General features: G+C 42.2%; 1 protein-coding gene across 2 annotated transcripts in view; it reads left to right on the top strand.

The window, feature by feature from the left end:
- The window catches only part of CRADD (CARD and death domain containing adaptor protein), a 96,829-nt gene extending 79,097 nt beyond the window's left edge, over positions 1–17,732 (top strand). For both annotated transcript variants that reach the window (XM_084643448.1, XM_084643447.1), the window contains exon 3: positions 16,710–17,732. In XM_084643448.1, the coding sequence (XP_084499574.1) occupies positions 16,710–17,011 (302 nt within the window). In that variant the 3' untranslated portion in view covers positions 17,012–17,732. The remainder of the gene's footprint in view (positions 1–16,709) is intronic.
- The last annotated feature ends 7,219 nt before the right edge of the window (positions 17,733–24,951 follow it).

Genomic DNA, 24,951 nt, shown 5'->3' with positions numbered 1-24,951 from the left:
GAAAAATCCCTTCACTCGCTGTAGTATGTGTCTACACTATAGCACGGCTGTAGTGCTTGTGGTGTAGATGTACCCTGAGGCTCAGCAAGTCACTGGGGAATGTCTAACAACTGCACCATGTGCATCTAATACAAAACCAAACAAACAAGTTGAGTGTCATGTGCATTCTGAAGACATCCCAGTCCATGCTACTTCACTGTCTCTGCTAACAGCATTACACTCACAGCAAACAGAAGGGGCAATAGCATGAATTTTTTTAAACAGGTTGATTATATATGATGGAGATTGAATAGTAGATAGTAAGTCAGTAATGATGCAGCTCTGATTGGAATGTTTGGATACTTACATTTGTGAAAATTTACGAGTTCTCAAATGTTCTCACAAATAACCAGGTGCTCACTGGAACAGTTACAAACAATGAAGCATGTGATCCAAGGAACAATATCAGAGCAAACTCTTAGGCTCGATCCTGCAATTTACAGTACAATGTGTGGGAGGCCCTCTGGGACTGTGCAGAGCCTCATTGACATCAGTTGGGGTGGGGCTGGGGACATAGAGGTCCATCTATGCATAGTCAATTGCAAGATTGGGCCTCTTGTTTATTCAGAAAAATATGTATGTATTATTCTATCAGCTGTAGCTCAAATAGCTAGCTGCCGAGCTAGTAAAATAGCCATTTCAGTCTGGCACCTCAGATCAATAGGTTAGTGGATTTGCCAAATATCACTCCCAAATTTCACACTACAGATGACTAGGAACAATTTATTATTTAAACTCTTGGAGTCTAATAACTTAACTAGTCTCTCTTATGAGCCAGCTTGCAGATGAATTTAATCAAATCAAGTAAAACAGAGAAATAAAAGTAGGTCAGGATTCTATCAGAGCCCTACATTAAGCATGTGTGGAAACCCTGACAATAACTAGAAGAGGCAGCAGTGTCCAGTAGTGCTTTGGACTGGGAGTCAAGCTATGAGGTTCTAATCCCGGTTCTGCCACTGACCTGTTGTGTGATCATAGGCAAGAAGGAACAGTCTCACTTCACTAAAATCTAAAACTCAGTAAAGCATAGTGTATACAATGTTAATTTTGGTTTGACACCTGTCAACCAAAATAACTTTGCCACCCAAAAGCGCTCTTCTAAACTGAGGTCCAGCTGTTACACAGATCTTTAATTTTGACTTCTTAAACCAAGGCCAGAAAAGTAGCCAGTTCTGAGGAAAGATCTCTATAAGGAATGAATAGTTTTATCAAGGCTAAACAGAATAGCCTACAGTAATACTTGGTTTAAATCCTGTAAGAAGGAAAAGTGAGATTAACTGCATTATAAAACAAAACAGCACTTAATAACTGGCAGTGTTACTTTTGTTGTTGCAAGAAAGAAACAGCTGCAGCTAAATCCAAAGCACTTGATTTTTCTGTTGAAAAGTTGCATGTATCCTTTGGAAATTTCCCTCTCTAGGAATGTCACTAATAAGAATTTCACTCTGCTTATTAAGAGTTTTTGTTTGTTTCTTCGAGTTAGGAGAGAAACACACTGTCAATTTTTATCATGATTTTTCCAGGCAAAAGAGCAATCAAATAGTGTGTGCTCAACAGCTTTGAGAGGAGAGCATAGGCCTTTTGAGATGAGGGTTCAAGGTGGATAGAAGTGATTTCCAAACCCCTGATGAAAATCATATGATGAATTTGTCACAAAATGGTTAAAACAATTATTCATCACTTCAGTTTTCCCTAGTTTACAATATACATGGGAGAAACATACTTTCAGTGCAGCCACATCTACTTGGTGTGCACTGACAGAAGCTAAATATGGTTCCAGTGGAACTAAAAGATATCTAGTGCAGATATGCATGTACTTGATGGTTATCATGACAAGCAGCTGCTGACTGCTGTTACTATTTCTTATTTGTATTGTGGTAGAACCTAGAGGGGATTTGATGTGGGGGATAGGGTAGATTGGTTTGGGGCCTAATCTGGGAAAGGGTTGAACACCTCCTGAGTAACCTCAGTTCCCACTGATTTCATTAAGAGCTGCAGAGCTTCCAGAATCAAGCCCTAATTCATTGCATAAATGTATTTTCACTTAACTTTATTTCATTTCATAGCTGTTGCATTAATTTCGCATTATGTCTGAGATTTTAAAATGCTCAAATGTCAGAAAATTCACTTGTGGGCTCCATACTAACTATAATGTAACTTCCTTGCACATGTGTTTAACTTAGTACTAATGTATATCAATAATACCTAGCTCTTGTAATCAGTAGATCTCAAAATGCTTCACAAAGCAGAGAAGCCTCATTATCCCCATTTTACAGATGGGGAAATAGAACCAAAGAGAGGGGAAGTGACTGGTCCAAGGTCACCCAGCAGGCCAGTGATAGAACCCAGATCTCATGAGTCTCACTCCAGTACTCTGTCCAGTAGACCATACTGCCTCCTTCTAATACAGAGCTTCATTTATTCTGCCACAAGCTGGACCTCTATTCTCATGGAAAAGTTAGCATTTTTTTTTTCAGCACTCCGGGGCTAAATTCTGAGGCAAACAGGAAATGCTATTGTAGCTTTAAGCACACTAAAAATGGTAGGATTTTTTTTTTAATTAAATATAAAATGAGTAATATAATCTGTTCAGTCTTTCTTGTGTTACTTATTTTGAGATTAAATTCTGTTAATTTTACACTGCCTCTAATATTCAGTTTTCAGTGTGCCACAGAACTTGGTTGGGACCAACATGACAAGCTCAAACATTCAAAAATTGTAAGTCAGGCCCCAACAATCATGATTGTCTTAAAAATCATGATTTAAAAACAAAATGAATTTTGGGTTCTGTTTATTTTAATTTGCTTTCTAGCCTGCAGTATTCACATTTCTAGCTTTTCTTCACAGCCTTAATTACTAGAAATTCCCTTTCTCCCCCCCCCCCCGCTTTTTTTTTAAACTAACAATGAGATTCTCACATAAGCGCATGATGCCAGCAGCTAGGGAAATACCCACACGGAAATGGCGATTTCTCAAAAACAGAGCCATTGCACATACTAACCAACTTGGCATAGTTCTAGACAATTTCACCAAGAGGCCCATGTGCCAAACCATACCGTATCCCATGGTAAGGTCAAGGAAAACTAACACCAGTCTTCAGCTTATGTTGGAATCCATTTTTGATGGAAGTTGTAAGTGCCAGCACTTGATCACATGTACTACAACTGTGGCAAAAAACAGCTTGCTCTGGTACCAGTATGCCTTCCAGAGATGGTCAAATTCTTTCTGAAATCAGATGCTCAAGCACCTTAAAGCAGATGCTTAGAAGTAAATTGGTTTATAGCTCAAAGGCAAGTGTGGATCTTTCCCTGGTTTCAGCAAGGCAATCTTTGTTTGGCACCAGATTCTAGGCAGTTTAAATTCCCGCAGAACTCTGTTGAAAAACCAAACAAGCCATTCCTGAGCTCAAGATCCCAGATGTTTCATGAATTCAGGCGCAATTCTATCGTATCCGGGAACTGTACACGTTTTTAAATTATTCGGCACTTTATACAATTCCAGATTAGTGAATGTCTCCATTTTACCATCAGCTGGATTACTCCTTAGGAAACATTGCCATTCATCATGTACTTGTCATTTGACAACTCTGTCAACAGGAGCTTTGGTGACCTTCAACAGAAGACTGGCAATCTGATTTGGAGTAACTGCTGGCCTGATTAATGCACATGGACATTGAGCCATACCTGGATGATGAATTCAGCTCCAGCTTTTCCGGCTTGATTACATAAAGTCAAGTGCCACTCTTGCTTCCTCCCATTAAGCCTGGCAAGTGGCATCCAATGATTCTATAAAATGGTCCACAATCTCCGGATCACTTGACTGCTCATACTGCCTCAGCAATTCTTCACAATCCTCGTTCAGACATAGAATGTACATTGGTCAGAAGCTGCGTGGAATTGTTGCACTTGCAGCTTTAAAAATGGCACAACAGAAACAATGGTTTGCATCTTGCCCGGAGATGATGTTTAATAGGATGGTTATAATCTGTTGCTCCGTTCTAAGTATCTGTAAAGGAGTCGCAGTCTGCCTCCTGGAAGTTTGATCTAGGCTTCAGTACACTCCCTATAATTGGAAGATGCATTCCCATCTGAATCAATGACAGACAATGTTGGCTATATGGAAAATCATTAAATACGGTACACGCCACTTGCTGTGTGTGATTGGCATATGAGGTGACCCAGCCCTGGCCTGGGCAGTAGTCCCTATTCCAGCATGCTGAATGGAAGATACCACGCTGCTTAGGGTCATGGACCAATGTGAGATCATTATTAGTTGCCAACTCCAATAGTTGTTCGCTGTTTTGGGTCTGCGGTCACAAAACCCCACTTGCTATGATGACTATTAAAGTTACCAGCGTTCACTACCAGATGCTTAAGGTTTGGGAGAATTTGCGGATCCTATGTAGAAGCATTTCAAAGGACATGGCAAACCATATTTTATTTTTTGTCTTCCATTTTTATTAGCAGCTTCAATCAATCAGTTACAATACATGGAAATACTAAATATCATATGGATACTTGTCAGTGGCTGTGATTTCTGGTATGATACATATTCTGCATTTTAATGACTTTTTTGTTTGCAATCATCAGATTAGAAGCTATCCAGTTATATAGGCTTCATACCATCCTGAATTAATTCAGACATGAAAACAAGGGCTGCAGAGCAAAACTATACGTACAGTATATACCTAACTCAGCAGTATCCCAAACTAGCATAATTTTCTCATTAAAGCCTGTGCTACTGTAGGTTTGAGGGAATGGGGAATAAACAGGTAAGTGCTAACTGAACCTGAAAAGTATTATGCAAGTTTTGGAAGACTTGTGGTGTTTTCCTCATTCTGCTCTTGGTACAGATTCCATATTGCAGTATATTTAATAGGCCAGACTCTGAGCTTGATCATACTCTACAGCAGGCAGTGGAGTTACTCTGGATTTATACTGAGGTGTTACTGAGAAAAGAATCTGGTCCCTAGTTTCTGCAGATAGCTTTTCCATCACCAGAATTTTCCAAAATACTGATTCCATTCTGTAATTCAAGGAAAAGGGAGTTTCCACTTACAGGTCAGCTAATTCTTGGCAGCAATTATGAGACAGGACTACAAGTAGATGTCCTTGTACTGGGTTATGAGGAGAAGGCGAGGCTAAGTAGTGAGTAAAAACCTCTTCCAGGGGAGCAGTGGGGAGAGATTAGGGCAGGGCCTGCCAAAATCTTGCATCATGGACATGTTCTCCCAAGGTGAAGAAATGTTACTCATTGCTCATATGTGTAACAGCACAGATAGATTCCTGTACACAGCAATGCCTGCAGGGGGTTCTGTACCTTCTAAAGAACGTTCTAATCTATATTACTTCAATTGACTTTGATAAGGAAAACTTTCTAACATATCCAACCTGTTTGCCTAAATTCAAATATTACAGCATCTAAATCTATTTTCCTTGATCCTTGAAATACTTTTCCAAAACCCATTGATGCCAGTGGAAAGACCACCATTGATTTGAATGGGCTTTGGTTCAGACTCTTCCATCCTGTTAGTAGACAGGGTGGAAAGGGGGTGGTATGTACATAAGTAATAGCTTCCTATTCCAGAATATATGATTTATTTGGAGCTGTTGCAAAGTGCCATTCTTCCTCCCCTGAGCAAGTTCAATGTCCAATTTGCACAACGTCAGAAATTGGGAAATGGTCTGGGTAATTTATATGACCGCATCAATGTTGAGCAATCTGAGCCCATGCTTGTGCTTAAATGAGAGCAGGATCTGACCCCTTTGAAGTTTAGAATAACTGTAACATCATTGTAATACTTCATTCTCATTGTCAAGTATTTGCAAAGTGCAAACAAGGGTCTTGGTGCTGTACATAGTAAACATTCACTGTGCAGGGCTGCTAAATATCACGCATATCTCAGAACATGTATCTGACAGTCCAGTCACGTATTCCCACAGGGCAGCCTTGACCTCACGTATTTGGATATGCTGCAGGGGGCTACAGGCATTTGCCCATAGTTCTGCCTGATGGAATGGGGTCAAGAAGGAGCAGCCAGGAAGAGAAGGTGGGAAGGGTGACAGCACAAGAGGGAGGCCTGATACCGGCCTCAGGTTGCCCTCAGTACAAACCAAGCTAAACTACCCCATCCCCAACCTGCCCCCCACTCCCAGGAAGCCCTCAACCTGCCCCCCACTCCCAGGGAGCCCCAGAACCTTCTATTCCCCACCACCACCTCTGCCAAGTGCCCCCACTTATGAGCCCCAACATCCTCTATCCTCCGGCTTCCAGAGCTCCCAGCTCACTCTATCCTACCCTGCAACAAGCAGCACAAGTACCTCTTACCTCCCTGAGGGGTTCCCTGTCCCTGGGAGCCCTAGCACTCTGCTCTGCTGCAGCACCAATCCCCACACCACCACCTCCCCATGCTTCCCACTCAGATTTCACTGCCCCCACCCAGCTACCAGTCAGAGCTGCCAAATTCTGTTCCAGTCTATGCCCTGAGTTTATAGCTACATGCAAATTATTTGCTAATAGGAACATTCACTCTTTAAATAATTTGTGTAATATATCACACCTGGAGCAGGACAGAACCTGGCAGCTTTGTGTGTGCCAGTTTGGTACCTGCTGTTAGAGCTGTGATGTGTTTCAGTTAAGCAAGTGTGTAGGCCTGTAGGGGGCCTCAGGGAGAGCAATTTGGTGTTAAGTTCCTTTAAAAAATGAAACGTGTGTTCCGAGTGTGACAGGCTGTTGGCTCACTAGATTTGTCAAGTGAGCAGATTTGCTATGGAGATCACTGAGAGATGAGAAATGTTGAGCCTCAGGCTGCCTTTTTTAATTTAGCACTTTTCAGGGAAGAACTGTGCTCGGAGTGAAGGCAGGAGGCTAAAGTCATCACTGAGGCTATTGATACGCTTGCTATGAACTCTGTGGGAATTACGCACTTCCTAATGACTTCCAACAATCTTGGGAATGGAAGACCAGATCCTTGGCCGTAACGAGTGGCACAAAGCAGCGCTAAAGCTGACTGACATGGCCAGCTGGGGAGTCCCCTGACATAAGAAAATCTCAAGGTGGCATAAAGCCTGCTTTGGTTAGTTTTATGCCATCTCCCCTCACCGCCCTTGGCATCGGGGCATTACTGGAATGCTCCAGTGACCCGGGGCTGTTCAATGGCCCATTTAGTCTGCTGTAAGTCAGAACAGCCCTGAGGAACAAGGGAATTCACAGGTGGCATCCTGCCATTTTGCTCCACTTAAGGCTGTGCTGCTTGGATTATTAAGGGAGAGCCATGTTGTGTCTGGGTACGCATCTATGGTCTGTTCTGCTTAGATCCTGATTCTGTTGGCTTTCTGCTTTCACCAGCATAGTACCATCCTCCTGTCTGTGCACTGGTCTGGAAGCTCAGGAACACCCCGCCTGATCCTGCAGCATTAAAGTCAATGAGAGCTTTGCCATTTCGGTATAGAGCGTCTTCATCATATGTTCTACAGCAGCACAGCTGCATCACTTCTAATGTGGACTAGCCCTTAGAAATGGGAGCAGACAGGGCTTTGGAAGGTGCGATACAATTTGCATGCATCAGGACTGAAAGAAAAGGATTATGAGTTTGATCCTTGTTCATTGAAATTTGCTATATGGCCCCAACACCTAGGCTCACTAGAGCACACTGAAGTAGTATTTAAGGGGATACTTTGTAGTTACTACAAATTACTTGTAGTATCTGAACAATATGTTAAGACTAAGGCCTCAATTGTATAGCAAATTTCACCCTCAACTGAAATGCCTTTGCTTTTGTAAAACAGTAATCTTAATAAACCTCAACCCTCTTTTATGTAACTTAGAATCTAAAGTGGCCTATTTAAATATTTCTCAATAAAGATACAACAGTTTTTATATATCTAGATAACATCTATCTATCTATTTATCTGTCCCAAATGTTCCAAAAACTGTGCTACTATATATGAAAAAGAATCAACACAGAGTATAGAATGGGACTCAGATAACAATGCTTTGTATTAAATATAACATCTGGCTAACATCCCAGAAACATGTACACCCATGTTGGATTAAATGGAAGATTAAAAGATTTCCTGGATGGGTTTTATATATGATGATGATGATGATGATAATTTATTATTAAAGGGCTGATAACATGCTCTTTACATGCTGAGGACAGGCAGGGCAGAAAAGGTGGGGGAGTAGCACTGTATGTAAGGGAGCAGTATGACTGCTCAGAGCTCCGGTACGAAACTGCAGAAAAACCTGAGTGTCTCTGGATTAAGTTTAGAAGTGTGTGCAACAAGAGTGATGTAGTGGTGGGAGTCTGCTATAGACAACCGGACCAGGGGGATGAGGTAGATGAGGCTTTCTTCCTGCAGCTCACGGAAGCTACTAGATCGCATGCCCTGATTCTCATGGGTGACTTTAATTTTCCTGATATCTGCTGGGAGAGCAATACAGCGGTGCATAGACAATCCAGGAAGTTTTTGGAAAGCGTAGGGGACAATTTCCTGGCGCAAGTGCTAGAGGAGCCAACTAGGGGGGGCGCTTTTCTTGACCTGCTGCTCACAAACCGGGTAGAATTAGTGGGGGAAGCAAAAGTGGATGGGAATCTGGGAGGCAGTGACCATGAGTTGGTTGAGTTCAGGATCCTGACGCAGGGAAGAAAGGTAAGCAGCAGGATACGGACCCTGGACTTCAGGAAAGCAGACTTCGACTCCCTCAGGGAACGGATGGCCAGGATCCCCTGGGGGACTAACTTGAAGGGGAAAGGAGTCCAGGAGAGCTGGCTGTATTTCAAGGAATCCCTGTTGAGGTTACAGGGACAAACCATCCCAATGAGTCGAAAGAATAGTAAATATGGCAGGCGACCAGCTTGGCTTAATGGTGAAATCCTAGCGGATCTTAAACATAAAAAAGAAGCTTACAAGAAGTGGAAGGTTGGACATATGACCAGGGAAGAGTATAAAAATATTGCTCGGGCATGTAGGAATGTTATCAGGAGGGCCAAATCGCACCTGGAGCTGCAGCTAGCCAGAGATGTCAAGAGTAACAAGAAGGGTTTCTTCAGGTATGTTGGCAACAAGAAGAAAGCCAAGGAATGTGTGGGCCCCTTACTGAATGAGGGAGGCAACCTAGTGACAGAGGATGTGGAAAAAGCTAATGTACTCAATGCTTTTTTTGCCTCTGTTTTCACTAACAAGGTCAGCTCCCAGACTACTGCGCTGGGCATCACAAAATGGGGAAGAGATGGCCAGCCCTCTGTGGAGATAGAGGTGGTTAGGGACTATTTAGAAAAGCTGGACGTGCACAAGTCCATGGGGCCGGACGAGTTGCATCCGAGAGTGCTGAAGGAATTGGCGTCTGTGATTGCAGAGCCATTGGCCATTATCTTTGAAAACTCGTGGCGAACCGGGGAAGTCCCGGATGACTGGAAAAAGGCTAATGTAGTGCCAATCTTTAAAAAAGGGAAGAAGGAGGATCCTGGGAACTACAGGCCAGTCAGCCTCACTTCAGTCCCTGGAAAAATCATGGAGCAGGTCCTCAAAGAATCAATCCTGAAGCACTTGCATGAGAGGAAAGTGATCAGGAACAGCCAGCATGGATTCACCAAGGGAAGGTCATGCCTGACTAATCTAATCGCCTTTTATGATGAGATTACTGGTTCTGTGGATGAAGGGAAAGCAGTGGATGTATTGTTTCTTGACTTTAGCAAAGCTTTTGACACGGTCTCCCACAGTATTCTTGTCAGCAAGTTAAGGAAGTATGGGCTGGATGAATGCACTACAAGGTGGGTAGAAAGCTGGCTAGATTGTCGGGCTCAACGGGTAGTGATCAATGGCTCCATATCTAGTTGGCAGCCGGTATCAAGTGGAGTACCCCAAGGGTCGGTCCTGGGGCCGGTTTTGTTCAATATCTTCACAAATGATCTGGAGGATGGTGTGGATTGCACTCTCAGCAAATTTGCGGATGATACTAAACTGGGAGGAGTGGTAGATACGCTGGAGGGGAGGGATAGGATACAGAAAGACCTAGACAAATTGGAGGATTGGGCCAAAAGAAATCTGATGAGGTTCAATAAGGATAAGTGCAGGGTCCTGCACTTAGGACGGAAGAACCCAATGCACAGCTACAGACTAGGGACCGAATGGCTAGGCAGCAGTTCTGCGGAAAAGGACCTAGGGGTGACAGTGGACGAGAAGCTGGATATGAGTCAGCAGTGTGCCCTTGTTGCCAAGAAGGCCAATGGCATTTTGGGATGTATAAGTAGGGGCATAGCGAGCAGATCGAGGGACGTGATCGTTCCCCTCTATTCAACATTGGTGAGGCCTCATCTGGAGTACTGTGTCCAGTTTTGGGCCCCACACTTCAAGAAGGATGTGGATAAATTGGAGAGAGTCCAGCGAAGGGCAACAAAAATGATTAGGGGACTGGAACACATGAGTTATGAGGAGAGGCTGAGGGAGCTGGGATTGTTTAGCCTGCAGAAGAGAAGAATGAGGGGGGATTTGATAGCTGCTTTCAACTACCTGAAAGGGGGTTCCAAAGAGGATGGCTCTAGACTGTTCTCAATGGTAGCAGATGACAGAACGAGGAGTAATGGTCTCAAGTTGCAGTGGGGGAGGTTTAGATTGGATATTAGGAAAAACTTTTTCACTAAGAGGGTGGTGAAACACTGGAATGCGTTACCTAGGGAGGTGGTAGAATCTCCTTCCTTAGAGGTTTTTAAGGTCAGGCTTGACAAAGCCCTGGCTGGGATGATTTAACTGGGAATTGGTCCTGCTTTGAGCAGGGGGTTGGACTAGATGACCTTCTGGGGTCCCTTCCAACCCTGATATTCTATGATTCTATGCTGAAGGCAAGATACTTGTGTGATGCTTCCCAGGGGTACGAGTTGCCAAGCATCTCACTACTGCATCTGCCCTTAGCATGAGGAAGCCTTGTCTGTGCCTGGCGTGGGTCAGCTCCCCAACACCACCATCAACTCAAACACTCCCCTTTAGTCTTTGCAGGCCCCACTGCTACTCTGCAGAAGTAGCAATAGTTGCTCTCCAAACCTTGAGCCCTCCAATCCCCCTGGAGTGTCCAGCCCCTCGTCCACTGGACACTTGCAGTATACACAGATTCACTGTTTCCAAAGAAACACTACATCCCAGCTTTCCAGATCTACCTTGGATCACCACTCCACGTAATGCACAGCAATTAGCTGTTTATAATTAAGGACCTACCAAATTCACGGCCATGAAAAACACGTCACTGGCTGTGAAATCTGGGCTCCCTCCCTTGAAATCTGGTCTTTTGTGTGCTTTTACCCTATACTATACAGACTTCATGGAGGAGACCAGCATTTCTCAAATTTGGGGACCCTGATCCAAAAGAGAGTTGCAGGGGGGTTGCAAGGTTATTTTAGGGAAGTTGCGGTTTTGCCACCCTTACTTCTATGCTGCCTTCAGAGCTGGGTGGCCAGAGAGCAGCGGGTGTTAGCCAGGTGCCCAGCTCTGAAGGCAGCGCCCCTCCAGCATCAGCACAGAAGTCAGGGTGGCAAATCTGTACAATGCCATCCTTACTTCTATTTTGCTGCCTTCACAGCTGGGCAGCTAGAGAGTGGCGGCTCCTGACTGAGGGTGCAGCTTTGCAGGTAGTAGCTCAGACGTAAGGGTGGCAATGCCATACCAGGCCATCCTTACTACTGTGCTGCTGCTGGCAGCTGCGCTGCCTTCAGAGCTGGGCTCCCGGCCAGCAGCCGCCGCTCTCCAGCTGCCCAGCTCTGAAGGCAGCGCCGCCTCCAGCAGCAGCGCAGACGTAAAGGTAGCAGTTACCGCAGCCCCCCTAGAATAACCTGGCGGACCTCCCCCCACAACTCCTTTATGGGTCAGGACCCCTACAATTATAACATTGTGAAATTTCAGATTTAAATAGCTGAAATCATGAAACTTATGATTTTTTAAATCCTCTGTCCGTGAAATTGACCAAAATGGACTGTGAATTTGGTAGGGCCCCATTTATAATGAAATTAAGTATAAGTTTGTTTAACAAAGCACAGAGACTCAAGTAGTAGCAGGGGAAATAAATGGTTACATATAAAACAAAATCATAACACTCATCCTAAAAAGTAGACTTAATTACTAAGATATTCTCGTGTCTTAGAGCAAATGCTCACCCCAAATCCTTGCAGTGCTTTACAACCAGGCTTGTCTGTAATCCTCCTTTCATGAGACAGACAACTTGTCAGCTTGTCTCCTAGGTCAAGGATGACTGAGTGAGTTTCCTTGCCCCCCTGGATGTACCACTCCCATCCTTTTTCTACATCCATAAACAGGACACTCCGCCTGCTGTATTTGTTTCTGCCTGTAGATTTTCTCTTTTGTAGATTTTGTAGCTTTTTGACTGGCACCTGGCTCAGTATGCACATAGGCCTCCAGTGTAAGGCAGACAATACACAAATGATCAGACAGGGATATAAGTGTCTGCTACCTCCTGCCTGAAAGGAATATGTCCAAGGTATGTCTCCTCTTGGTGACCTCCCTTACTCTAAGACCTTAAGAACATAATTTTCAGTGTAGATACGTAACTCCTTAAATATTATCCCTACATACATTTTGCAATAGTTATGGCAACCAGTGGGCTACCGGCTCTCGGTAGAGACCTTTCATGTCACCTTCTGGTGAGCTATCATGCAGATATCTGACCCAGGAGATCCCTATAAAACCTATCCAACCCCCTGTGCTTTCCGCTATTTGACACCAAGGGTTCCCTGGGTCACAACTAGGTGTAATCAAATCTGTTTAATATTAGAGAATGGACGCGCAGGATAACGTGTTTTTGTTAGGCCTCCTGCATTATCAAATTTCAATATCCTCAGCATAAAATCATCTTATTGCTAGTGCCCAGAAAATGTAAACAGTTTGGTATAAGAGCAAAGATCATAGGAGGTTGGCAGATAACAGTTCTTTGGGGGGAGGGGAGCAGTCATTGTTTTATATTTAGTAGCTAAGCATAATAATAACTGTATTACCATGAGATATTATCGGCCAGAGTACAATATAACCATAGTTATACTGTACCATATCTTTTTAATTTTAGTTTTAGTTAAATATTTGTTCACGGAGGGTTCAGATTAACAGTTATGGAGACAGGGCTCTGATTACCTGCAGAGCTGGGAAGCGGCAGTACAGGCAGCCCCACCAACGTTGTCTTAACCCTTTTCTGGAGAGACCCCCTCTACTGATGAGAGGGTAGTTCAGTTTTCTTACCCATTTCATCCTTGATGCCTTTGTTGAGATTGCCAACAAAAGGCATGACCCAAAGCTTACTGAAGTCGGTTGAAAGACATTGATTAACTTCAGTGGATCAGGCCCAAAATAATCCACTTTTGCAAACTGATTGGAAATTACATCCACTGTGATCTGGACTGAGACCACCAACTCATTTCCCATAAGCCACTAAATGGCCAATTGGGGGGGGTCATCCTGTTCAGCTAGTACTGACTTGGGCTGGGATTGTACTGGTGACCTAAGGAAGGCAGGGTAGCCCATCATTAGTCCTCTGTTAACCATCCAACCCCCCAGGGCTCTTCTAGTGGTCTGGAGACATAAAGATGAAAGCAGCCTAAAATATTTTTCAGACAGTAACTATTTATTTTATTCAAAAGAGCTCTTGATAGTGTACATCAGTCTTGAATGACCCAAATGATCTGCAGGCCCTGGATTTTTTATGCCAAAAATATTTTACAAGAAACTTTTCGTGATGCAAAGGGAGTGCTGCATTTTCACTGTTGTTACTGTGTTACGCTGATGGAGACTGAGCATGATATTGGAGCTATGAATTAGATTTCACAAAGCAGCTCTTCTGTAGGGAGCTGGCTGCTTATTCATTATTGAGATCAGTAGGCTATAATTAGCACTCTCTTGGAGGGTATTTATCTTCCATTTTGATGCAATCCCCCAGGCAACAAATTTAGAGTACAAAATTCATTGGCCTGTAGCATCAGGGTGTAATCTCAAGGGACAGTTAGTATCTAAGGATGACTAGGTTTCATAGATATGTTTGCAATACCTTCTTTCTAATTGCATCATTTTCAATGTAACTAGTATCAGCTGTGACTTTAGAGGCAAAAGACTGTGTCTCTGAACAGCACATTGAGATCTAAAATATCCTTTTCAGTTCCTTTGAAATTACAATAAGGAATACTCAGGAAGGCCCCCCAGGTTAACCGGAGGTTTTACGTTCAATTCCTTTAACATTTTAAACACTGTTAACTATGGTAACCTATGCACTTCCGCAGGTGGCTGTATTGGGGGATGGACTGTATTGGTACTGTAGTCTGTGACTCTGGTAGTAAAATCTTGCAGTGCATTGGAATTTTCTGAGGTGAGCAATACATGCCTGGATTTTGCGGGAAGCACTGGGGAGCTTGGACAAAATTCAGGAGCTAGCCACAAGAATTGTTTTGGGACCATGGGACTGGAAGAAATCCCATGAAAGAGATTTGAGGAAGGCCAGATGAATGGAACTGGGTCGGGGAAGAGGGATTATGGGAAACTATTTGTAATGGGAAGGAGATTGTGAATGAGGAGAGGCCAAATAGCTCAGTGAGATAAGGCGTTGCAGGTTGGGATTGTATTGGCAGGAGTGGAGAGGAGACATGGGCAATTTGGTGAAATTGATTAAAAACTGGCTAACTGCTAGATCTTAAAAAAAAAAAAAAAAGGTAACTGTAAATGGGGGATCACCATCCACTGGGAGCATTTCTAGTAGGATCCCACAGGGATCTTTTAATGGCCCTCTGTTATTCAATATCTCTATCAGTGGTCTGGGAAGGAACTATAAAAGCATTGCTGGCAAAATTTGCAGATGACAAAAATTGGTGGAATGGTAACTAACGATAAGGACAGGTCAGTTCTATAGAGCAAGTTTGATTCCATGGTAAGCCAGGCTTATTTGAAGTACATGTATTTTAATACAACTATATGCATGAAAGTTAGGTCACGCAGAATGTAGATCAGACTCATAGAATAGGGGACTATATTTTGGTAAGCATCAACACATAAAAGACTTAGGGGTACTTGTAGAACGCCAGCTGAATATGAGCTCACAGTCCAATGTGATCATTGCGCATATAAGTAGGGGAAGAAGAAGCAGTATGGAGATTTTACTATCACTGTATAAAGCCTTAGTGAGACCATTACTGCAATACTGTGTCTACTCATCATGGCCACGCTTCAAAAAGGACTTTGACAAATTGGAAAGAGATCAAAAATGAGCAACAAGAATGATTTGAGCATGCCTCTTAGTGAGACAAAAGAAGCTCAGTGTATTTAACTTAAAAGAGGATGGTTAAGGGATGATCATGATCTATAAGTAACTCCATGGGGAGAAGATTTCTGATAGTAGATGGCTCTTTCATATAACAGACAAAGGCATAACAAGATCCAATAGCTGGAAGCTGAGGCGAGACAAATTTAAACTAAAAGTAAAGAACAAATTTTTAACTATGTGGTTAATTAACCATTGGAACAAGTTATCTAGGAATGTGGTGGATTCTTCATCCCTTGAAGTCTTTAAGGTTGGATATTTTTCTCAAAGATATACAGTAGTTAAACCAGGAATTATGGGCTTGACGCAATTACGGGCCAAAATTCTATGGCCTGTGTTTATGCAGAAGGTGAGACTAGATGACCATAATGATCTGTTCTGGCCTTAGCAACTATGACATAAACTCTGGCCAAAGTTTTCCAAAGTGACTGGTGATTTTGAGTGCTCAGCTTGACACCTTAGAGGAACCTGCTTTTCAGAAAGTGCTGAACACTCACCCTCTGTTCAGGAATCTCAAGTTAGGCACCCAGTACCACCAGTCAGTTTTGAAACTCTTGGCCTCTTAGAGTATGTGTACTAGTCTGTGACAGCAAGCTTCCCAGCCTGGGTTGACAGACTCGGGCTAGCAGGACTTGTGCTAGCCCTCTGAAACTAGTTTAATAGATTCATAGATATGAAGGTCAGAAGGGACCGTTATGATCATCTAGTCCGACCTCCTGCACAACGCAGGCCACAGAATCTCACCCACCCACTCCTGTGAAAAACCTCTTACCTATGTCTGAGCTAGTGAAGTTGCAGTTCGGGCTCTGAAGCCTAGGAAGGGGATGGAGGGGGCTTCAGAGCCAGAGCTCCAACCCAAGCCGCAATTTCAAAGCGCTGCCTACACAGCTCTTTTTGGAGGGCTAATGTGCGATGGAGCTGGAACAATTTATATAGCGGAGGCACAGAGAGCCATTGAACCAGACTGTAAACGTTGCATATGATGGAAACCACTTCAAGCCGTGGGGCGTGGCAGCACCCCCAGCATTCCTAGTTCCAGCACCTATGCTAGTGTGAGCCCTGCTAGCCCACGTCTGTCAGCCCAGGCTGGGAGGCTTGGTTCCACAGGCTGTGTAGACGTACCCTCAGTAGTATCACTATGTCTAGGTCTTTTATTTTCCTAAATCTCAGAGTCCTATAACAAAGTTTGTTTAGCACTTTTTTTTTGTAATGAATCCTTCTGTTTTATATATGTTTTGTTCCCTAAATTAATTCAGTCTTTAACCATAAACCTTAACCCTTTTGTTGAAGCTTCCGGCTGCATTAACCTTGCCCATTTTTTGCCCAAAATATTGCCTAGTGATGTATGTATGCTTTTTGCTTTTTTCCAGGTGACGGGTTAACTGGAATTCCACCAGATGTTTTGAAGAACCCACCAACAGATCATCAGATTAACAAACTTGCCAGGAGTCTGGGGCCTGAGTGGGAGCATATTGTACTGTCCCTGGGTTTGTCACTGAATGACATCTACAGATGTAAAGTCCATCACCCTCACAATGTGCAGTCACAGATTGTGGCTGCATTTGTCCTTTGGAGACAGCGTTTTGGAATCAAAGCAACAATCCAAAATCTGCACACCAGTCTGATGGCCGTAGAAGTGGATCCTTCTGTGATCCAGCATATGCTTGAGTGAAGTCTTGTTATTGATTGGTGGCTCTTGAGTTTTTTGCTAAATGAAATCAATTGGATTCATTGAATCACTTATCAGTGTTCTGATTTCTCTTAATTGGAAATGGCAGACAAGCAGCTTGGTAATTTTATTACTCTGTTCTTCCTTGTAGCTTTCAGTTTTCTGTGGGAGCTTTTGATGTCTCTTATAATTATATGTATGCCAGATGATTTTTTAACATGCTTTAAGAAATTATCGTTCTTTTTGTTCACTTTTGGTAGGTAAACAGTTTGGGTCCAGAATTTTTAGATCAATTTATGGGCAGCCCCTCAAGAAGACTGACTCATCTCTAGAGCCAATGCGGAACATCCTCCTCCCCCAGGTTCTGCCCAATATATTTCAGCACTCTCACTTAAGTCAGAGGTCTTCATAAAGTTTTTGGGGGTGAGAGGTTTTTTTGTCCTGTACCCCCATAAGGTAAATTAGGGAGGAGAGGGCCATCTGAACAGTCTGCTGGCTGCCCAGTTTGCCATGGTTTTCTGGACTCCTGGTACCTGACAGTATGGTTTGGCAGAATCAGCTCATTCAGGCCCAGAAACAATCTGCTGGTATTTTATTTTTAGTCTTCTATAATACAGTCCCGACCTTCAGCCATTCATGATCCTGTTACACCTCACTTATATCTTAATTAATTATATCCTATTATGGTGTATGAAAGCATAATTCTATCAACAAGTCTCAAATAAACAATGTAAATCAATTTGAGCTTTGGAATTTTTTTTATAGATATAGCTATAGATTAGATATATAATATTTTGCTGTTTCAAACTGCTTGTATACATGTATATGTTCTATTTGAGTGCTTAGCTTGACACCTTAGAGGAACCTGCTTTTCAGAAAGTGCTGAACACTCACCCTCTGTTCAGGAATCTCATATACATGTATATGTTCTATTTGAAAACAATCTGAGTGTGGCTTATGTATATGGAATTGCGTGAGCATAAAGATCATGGGCTAATTCAGCCAAATGTAGCCTGGAGAGGGGAAGTGCAACTCCTGGAGGAATTTCTGGGCAAAATCTAGAAGTGATATAAACAGTGGTGTTAGCTACATGTTAGGTGTACGTGGCAAAAGAGGGTGACATACACCTGCTGCATCCACTCTGGTGCCCTAAGTGAATAAAACTTAGACAGGGAGCCGGAGAAGTTACTAAGAGCATGAAAGATTTCTTTTTTTTTTTTTTTTTGCAAAGCCCCTCTCATGCTGTTACACACCCACACTATACATTGGTCTCAAAGGGAGTTGAATCTACCACACCAGGCAGAATTTGATTCTCAAGGAATACTAAACCAGTACAAGTGGAAAAATAATGTAACATACCCCACCACTTTATGCCACTGTTGATAGACTCTTGAGTCAGCTTCTTTGAATCAGGTAAACTTTGTGTTTTACATTCTGCACTGAAAGGTCACCGTGTAGGGTTAAACATAATGAACACATCCAGAGTTAAGTTCCAAAGTAAAGATTAAAACAAAAAATGTTTGCAAGCGATATAAACCCTCAGGGCTTCAGGGCTTTAGCCAACATCTAACTGATAGGGGTTAGGAAGAAACTTTCCCTGTGGACAGGTTATCCCATAACTATCTACTGCATTGTTTCTTGCACCATCCTTTGAAGCAGCTGGTGTCAACCACTACTGGAGAGGACACTGGACTACATGGTCTGATCCAGTATGGCATTTCCTATATAGTTTTTAAAATAAATCTCCTTACCTATTTTGCAGATAACATTTGAAGGTTACATCCTGCGTTCCTAGAATTCCCAGTACTACCTTAGGAAAGGAAAACAGAAAATTTTTAAAAATCTTGTTCACTTGCCGCTATTTATGCTGTTTGGTTTTTGTCCTCACGCTTGACAATTGAAAATGAATGTCAGGTTCTCTTTGGCTTATCATGACTTTCTAATCAGTTTTGTCTTCAGCTTTCCCATGCCCTGACTTAATGCTACAATGATGGGGTGGCATATACTGCAGGGAAATTTTGTTGTTGTTTTAAAAAAATGTCCATTGTCATTCTTTTTAAATTCATAGAAATGTCTCTATTGATTTAGGTCTTGTAAAAGCTTGTTTTTAAATAGCCTACATTTAGGACCACATTTGACTTGACAGTAGTATCCCTTTGAATGGAAAACTCCCTTTCATTAGTCTTTAAGAATCTTTCTTTCGTGGGCATTGTTTTATATTAAAACAATTGTACTCTTAAAATTTAGAGCAAGGTTGTCTCATTGCTCTCTTTGACAGTTAAGAGGTCTTTAAAATGTATTTTATTCTTTTCTATCAAGTACAAAACCTTTTCAATCTACTACAAAACCTATCTAAACAATATGCGATACAGTGCTAGTAACCGTTGCTAAAGTATTTAATGCTTTGGCTGTTAACTAGATATATGAGTAGGGTCACATTTCATAAAACATGGACACATAACAAGTGTTACACAAGACCATTGTACACCCTTCCTCTGCTATCTGAAGGATATTAAGTCTGGTATAATGCGTCTTACTGCAAAGATTCATCACTTGAATATATCCACTGAGTCAGACACTGAAGTTATAATGATAATTAAACCAGGCTGATTTTGTTGGTGGTTTGTTTTTAAGGCCTTCACAGAAAACTTATCAACAATATTTTCTCTGATGCTCTTGCTGCTCTGTGTGTAAGGAGTGTGCGATTTTAAAAAGCAGTAGCATAAAATTCAGGCTTTAGGGCTATATTTAAGTTCCTAAATTAGTGGCCTAATATTTAAAAGTACTGAGCACCCAGCACTCCCACTGAAGTCAATGGGAGTTGCTTGGTGTACAATACATTTAGAAATCATATCACTTGTTTAGAAGCCTAACTTTTAACCACTTGGTTTTTTGAAAATCGATATTACAAAGTCAAATCAGTCAGTAGCTGTTGCAATCTCTGTAGCAGACTGGCGTATTTATAAAGTTTGTGTGCTTTTCCAGAAGTGACCATCACAGGAAATGACTGAAAAGCACATTACTAATTGGTCCTGTAAAATTCAGTATGGAAATTTGTTTTTCTTAATTAAAATATTGACCAATGCTAGATGTACGCTACATTAATTTACTTGTATTTAGCATTTGCCTTTCCAGACCAATGTTCTATACCTATTTGGTACAAAATCTCCTGCTATGCTACATCTGGCTTCAAAAGAAAATTTGGAAACAAACTGCCTTTCTAATATGGAAAGTTTGTGTTGTTATTGTTATGAATTATTGTAACACCTAATAGCACCACTCCGGGATCCCACTGTGGTAGGCCCAGATCATGCCATCTGCAAAGGGTTGGATTCTCTTTGGAGAATTATTTGTGGGTAAATGTTGGTGTTTATAAACAAGTCAGTGACTGGCAGTGTTGTCTAGATTAATGAGGTAACAGATATGCAATTTCCCCCATCTCTCTACCAGCCACACCTCAAGCCTTACTTCGCTGCAGGGTGACATTACTGCTGTTCTAACACCTCTTCCTGAATGAAGGAATGGCTATTGTGCCAAACCATATGAACATTTTATTTTGGCAAATCTCTTAAAATGAGTGAGCTGAGACCACCAAAATGATGGTCATTTATGATTCTACATTAAGTCAAGTTAAACCCAATTTTCCTTTATTGCATTTATCTACGCCACCAGCTAGCCCCCTCAGCTGGTTTTTAGCAGGTTTAAATCCTTGTTCTTGAATGGGTCTGTGGGTCTGTCTTCTCTGCAGAATGAGCCTGGATGGTTGGCACTCAGGTCTGAGCACCTGACTTAGCCTAACCTGGGTGCCAGCAGCCACACTACAAAGACCTACTCAGGTTATGATGTCCTCACTGGTACTGCACTCACCCATGTGTATCACTAAGTCTTCTGGAGACGTTTCCCATGGTTCTTTGTGATGCACTAAACCAAGCCTCTCCATGAAACTTTTTCACTAAGAGGGTGGTGAAACACTGGAATGCGTTACCTAGGGAGGTGGTAGAATCTCCTTCCTTAGAGGTTTTTAAGGTCAGGCTTGACAAAGCCCTGGCTGGGATGATTTAACTGGGAATTGGTCCTGCTTTGAGCAGGGGGTTGGACTAGATGACCTTCTGGGGTCCCTTCCAACCCTGATATTCTATGATTCTATGATGCTTTCCCAGTGAGTTGTGGGAGAACTTGTCTATCCTTCTGAGCACAGGGGGGATTTCTGGGAAGGCACTGGAGGACTATCAGCAATCAAGTGATTTTAGCCTGTGTCCTCGCTGCAAAGGGGACAGGTTAGCTGCTCCGAGAAAGTGGAACCTGAGCTCTAAACCATACCTCCAACCCAGGCCACGTGGCCTGGGTTGAAAGCACCACTTAACTCAGGTGAGAGATTTTTGTGGTAGGGTAACACCTGGATAAGAGCGCAGGCTAACTTGCAGTGAAGATATACCCTCTGAGTTCTGAGCATGGGTTTGCACTGAGCCAGTACTTAGTAGTATGCCATGCTAGCATCTCCCTGATGTAGCATCTCCAGCAGTTTCTGCAGAATCTGAACTTTCAAGGTATTTTTTAAATTGTTTCTGCCCTGACAGTGGAAGAGAGAGCCCTCCAGATATTACCAGTATACTGCAATCTGAAAGAATGGCTCTCAGAGTGCAGTATCAGTTTAAATAACCTGAATTATTTCACTGTTAACCGCTTTTTAGTAGAAACATCCTGCGGGGCAGATAGACAGCGTTTGGGCTCATGGACATAACTTAAGCACAGAGCAACAACTGTTTTCTCTTAGTCTGGCTTCCTTAATATGATTAGAGAAATCCTTTCCAGTTAAATCCCTATCAGCCACCCTACCTTTTGTATTATGATTTATTATTGCTTTGCACTAGCATTGCATTGCACTAGTTATTTGCATTGCACTAGCACTTCCGGAGCTCCAGTCATGGGCCAGGACCCCATTGTGCCAGGCGCTGCACAAACTTATAACAAAAAGATGGTCCTTGCTGGCATTACCACAGAGATGAATCCATTTTTGTTCTAGTCCTTGGTGGTGATTGTTTCTCTGCCTTGTCTACGGAGGGATCTTCCTTAGGCCGTAACCAGGTTTCAGAAAAGTTATTTTGTTCTCTGCTGAGTGGAGGCAGTCAGATTTCTGGCAGATTATAAATGGGTACCAACAAAATTAATTCTCACCTTAATTAAAAAGATCTTGAATGCCATGAAAAATAATCTGCCCAGGTCAGAATGATACCTATGAGACTTCAGACTATTTTGAACAACATTTGGAGATGTACATTAAAATAGAAATCCTCAGTTTTTGAGCTGCCTGCCCCTAGATAAACCAGGGGAATTTTCCATCCTGAGTCATTTGTTATGACAACCCATTGATCCATGGGATGAAACATTTTGCAAAAGGCTAGAAAAATAAACAAACATCTTTTTCCAAAGAATATAAAAAGAAATACGAATGAGATTCTGAATACAGATGAGTTGCCAATATTGTTATCTAATGGAAACAAAAACAATATTTGAATGTTAATCTATTTATAAGTTTCCATATTTTCAATAAGAGGAGAATATTCTTAATACATTGCATAAAACAGCACTCAAAAGGCAGTTCCTCGAAGATCATCATTTAGCATGAATGTTCAAACACACTGTCCAGATTTCACTACATGGAAAATTCTTGCTCTTCCAAGATGTCTTTCTGTCAGTTGGTAAAAGTCATAGAAAATATATCTGGCTGTTGAGTCTTTTTAACCTGAATTAATCTCTAGCAGAGTTCCTGTGAAACAGGAATATTTGCAGAATGTTGCAAAATGGCTTCCTGGACAAGGAGAGATTTACATGGTATAGCTAGAACTCCATGTAAACCTGGCAGTGGAGTTAGAGACAAAATTCTTCATAAATTCCTCTTCAAAGCTCTGCCTCTTGCGAAAATTTGAAAGATCACAATACTGCAGTTCAGCAGTCCCTGAATGGGTAATGAACAGGAAATGTAGGGTGTTACTGGTGTGTCAGTGAATACATTTAACACCTATTGGTGGCAAAGAGCCCGTTTCTAATATTGGAGCATGATCCAAAGCCCACTGAAGTCAATAGAAAAAAACCCTCAAATTGACTTCAATGGACTTTGGGTTCAGTCACTGGTATGTTTTCATCGGGACCCCCTGAAGCATGGTATTTTTACTAGTTCACTTTGAAAAGCAGTTTTTATGGATAATTGGTAATAAAAGGCAAGGGTTTTCTATGTGTATAGTTAGTATTTTAGATTAAGGGTCCTACTTTCGCTGCCCCAAGGACCGCTTTGTACCAGTGAGTTCTAAGTAAGGCTTGATTAGAGAAAAAGAGCAGAAGAGTAGAGCCATTCAACACAAAATAATAGTTAGTTCACAAAGGGTATTAGTCTCTTTTTAATATTGTTAATATTATCCTAAATTCTGACTCCGAATAGCTCCTAGGGGGAACTAGACCTCAAAGCTCAGGGGATTGGTTATGAGTTTATGGACTTCTCATGTGGAGGTCAATGGTTCACACTCAACCCAGGTCAAAGCTGACACACACTGCTGACTTATTGGTGGCCTATGTGAAATTAGTTTTAGACTTTCAGTCCTGGTCTCAGTGGTTGAGTATCCACAACATAACACCTCCCCACCCCTGCAACTAGCACTGTAGTCACCACCCTTGCTGGCACACCCACCAGAGAAGACAAGGGATTGAATGGGCAGGAACCCTGATCCACCCGTTTGCCATAAAGGTGGTGCCCCTCTGTTTCAGATTTGGAGCCCACTGGCAGGGCAGTCTGGGTAATATATATTGCCACTGCCCTGCTGTACTTATTTTATGGATAAACAGGGGACACCAGCCTCACAGCAATCAGCCAGGCCCCTTTTAGACCAGCAGGAAATTCATCCACACAAAGAAAGTCTGGACTGGATTATTGCCTTGTTGTTTACTTTACTCATTGCTATATATTAGGAATGGGTTGTATTCAGGAGCTGAATAGCTGTAGTTACAATCACTTTCGGGCTGTATGATAGCCCTTTTTGAAGTACTTGACATGCAGACTGGGCTGTAATAAACCCTGTTTTGTCATTACGCTGCCATAGTGGTGAATGTGCTCAGGGCTGGCTTGTGCTGTCTTTACTCATGTCAGTGAACATCTGCTTACGGGAGTAGATCTATTACACTCATTGGGACTACTCATGTTTACCATCGGTCATAAGGATTTCCCAGCCGAGGCCTATAAGAGTATAAAGTGTCAGGATAAAGGGACATTCTGCAAATATACTCTTAGAAAAGTGAATTTCTGGCTAATTACATCTTTGTTTAGTCACAGGCAATGTTCCCTCTAATTTTTGACAGGCCGTGTGCGCAAAAAATTTCTTCTGTTCAAATTGTTGTGCTTCTGTGCAAATTTTTGTGCGTGTGGTGTTTTGTCATGTGCATGGGGTTCAGGATCTGTGTACACGCACACAGCTTAGAGGGAACCGTGGTCACAGGTGATTTGGGGGCTTTTCTCATGTATTGAGTTATTTCCTGACTGAATTAATTTGTTTCCTGCATGTGATTATTCTTATGGGGCTGGGTGGTCATCATTATGTGACTGTAAGTTAATATATCCCAGTTTACGCAGGAGGGCAGACTAGATGATTGTAATGGTCCTTTCAGGTTTAAAAAAAAATTCTCTGAGCTGTTTGGGCACCTAAAGGTTCAGTATTAGGTTTTAAAATATCATTTAAATGGTATTCTAAATAAATATATCTACCTGAATTCTCACCCCTTTGCATAATTATCTTTGAATTGTTCATATGAATTAAATTAAGCTAGTCATGCAAATTGGAGGTTTTTGTCTTTTCCTTTGCAGAGTGACCACCATTGCAAACTAAACAGACGTTGTACTGTGGTATTGTCTTTACCATGGTATTTCCTGTGTTTCATCTGTGTACCGCAATGAGGTA

Source organism: Lepidochelys olivacea (assembly GCF_965140295.1).
Source record: "Lepidochelys olivacea isolate rLepOli2 genome assembly, chromosome: 1".
NCBI classification, from domain to species: Eukaryota; Metazoa; Chordata; order Testudines; family Cheloniidae; genus Lepidochelys; species Lepidochelys olivacea.
This window is presented reverse-complemented; position numbering and strand designations above follow the sequence as displayed.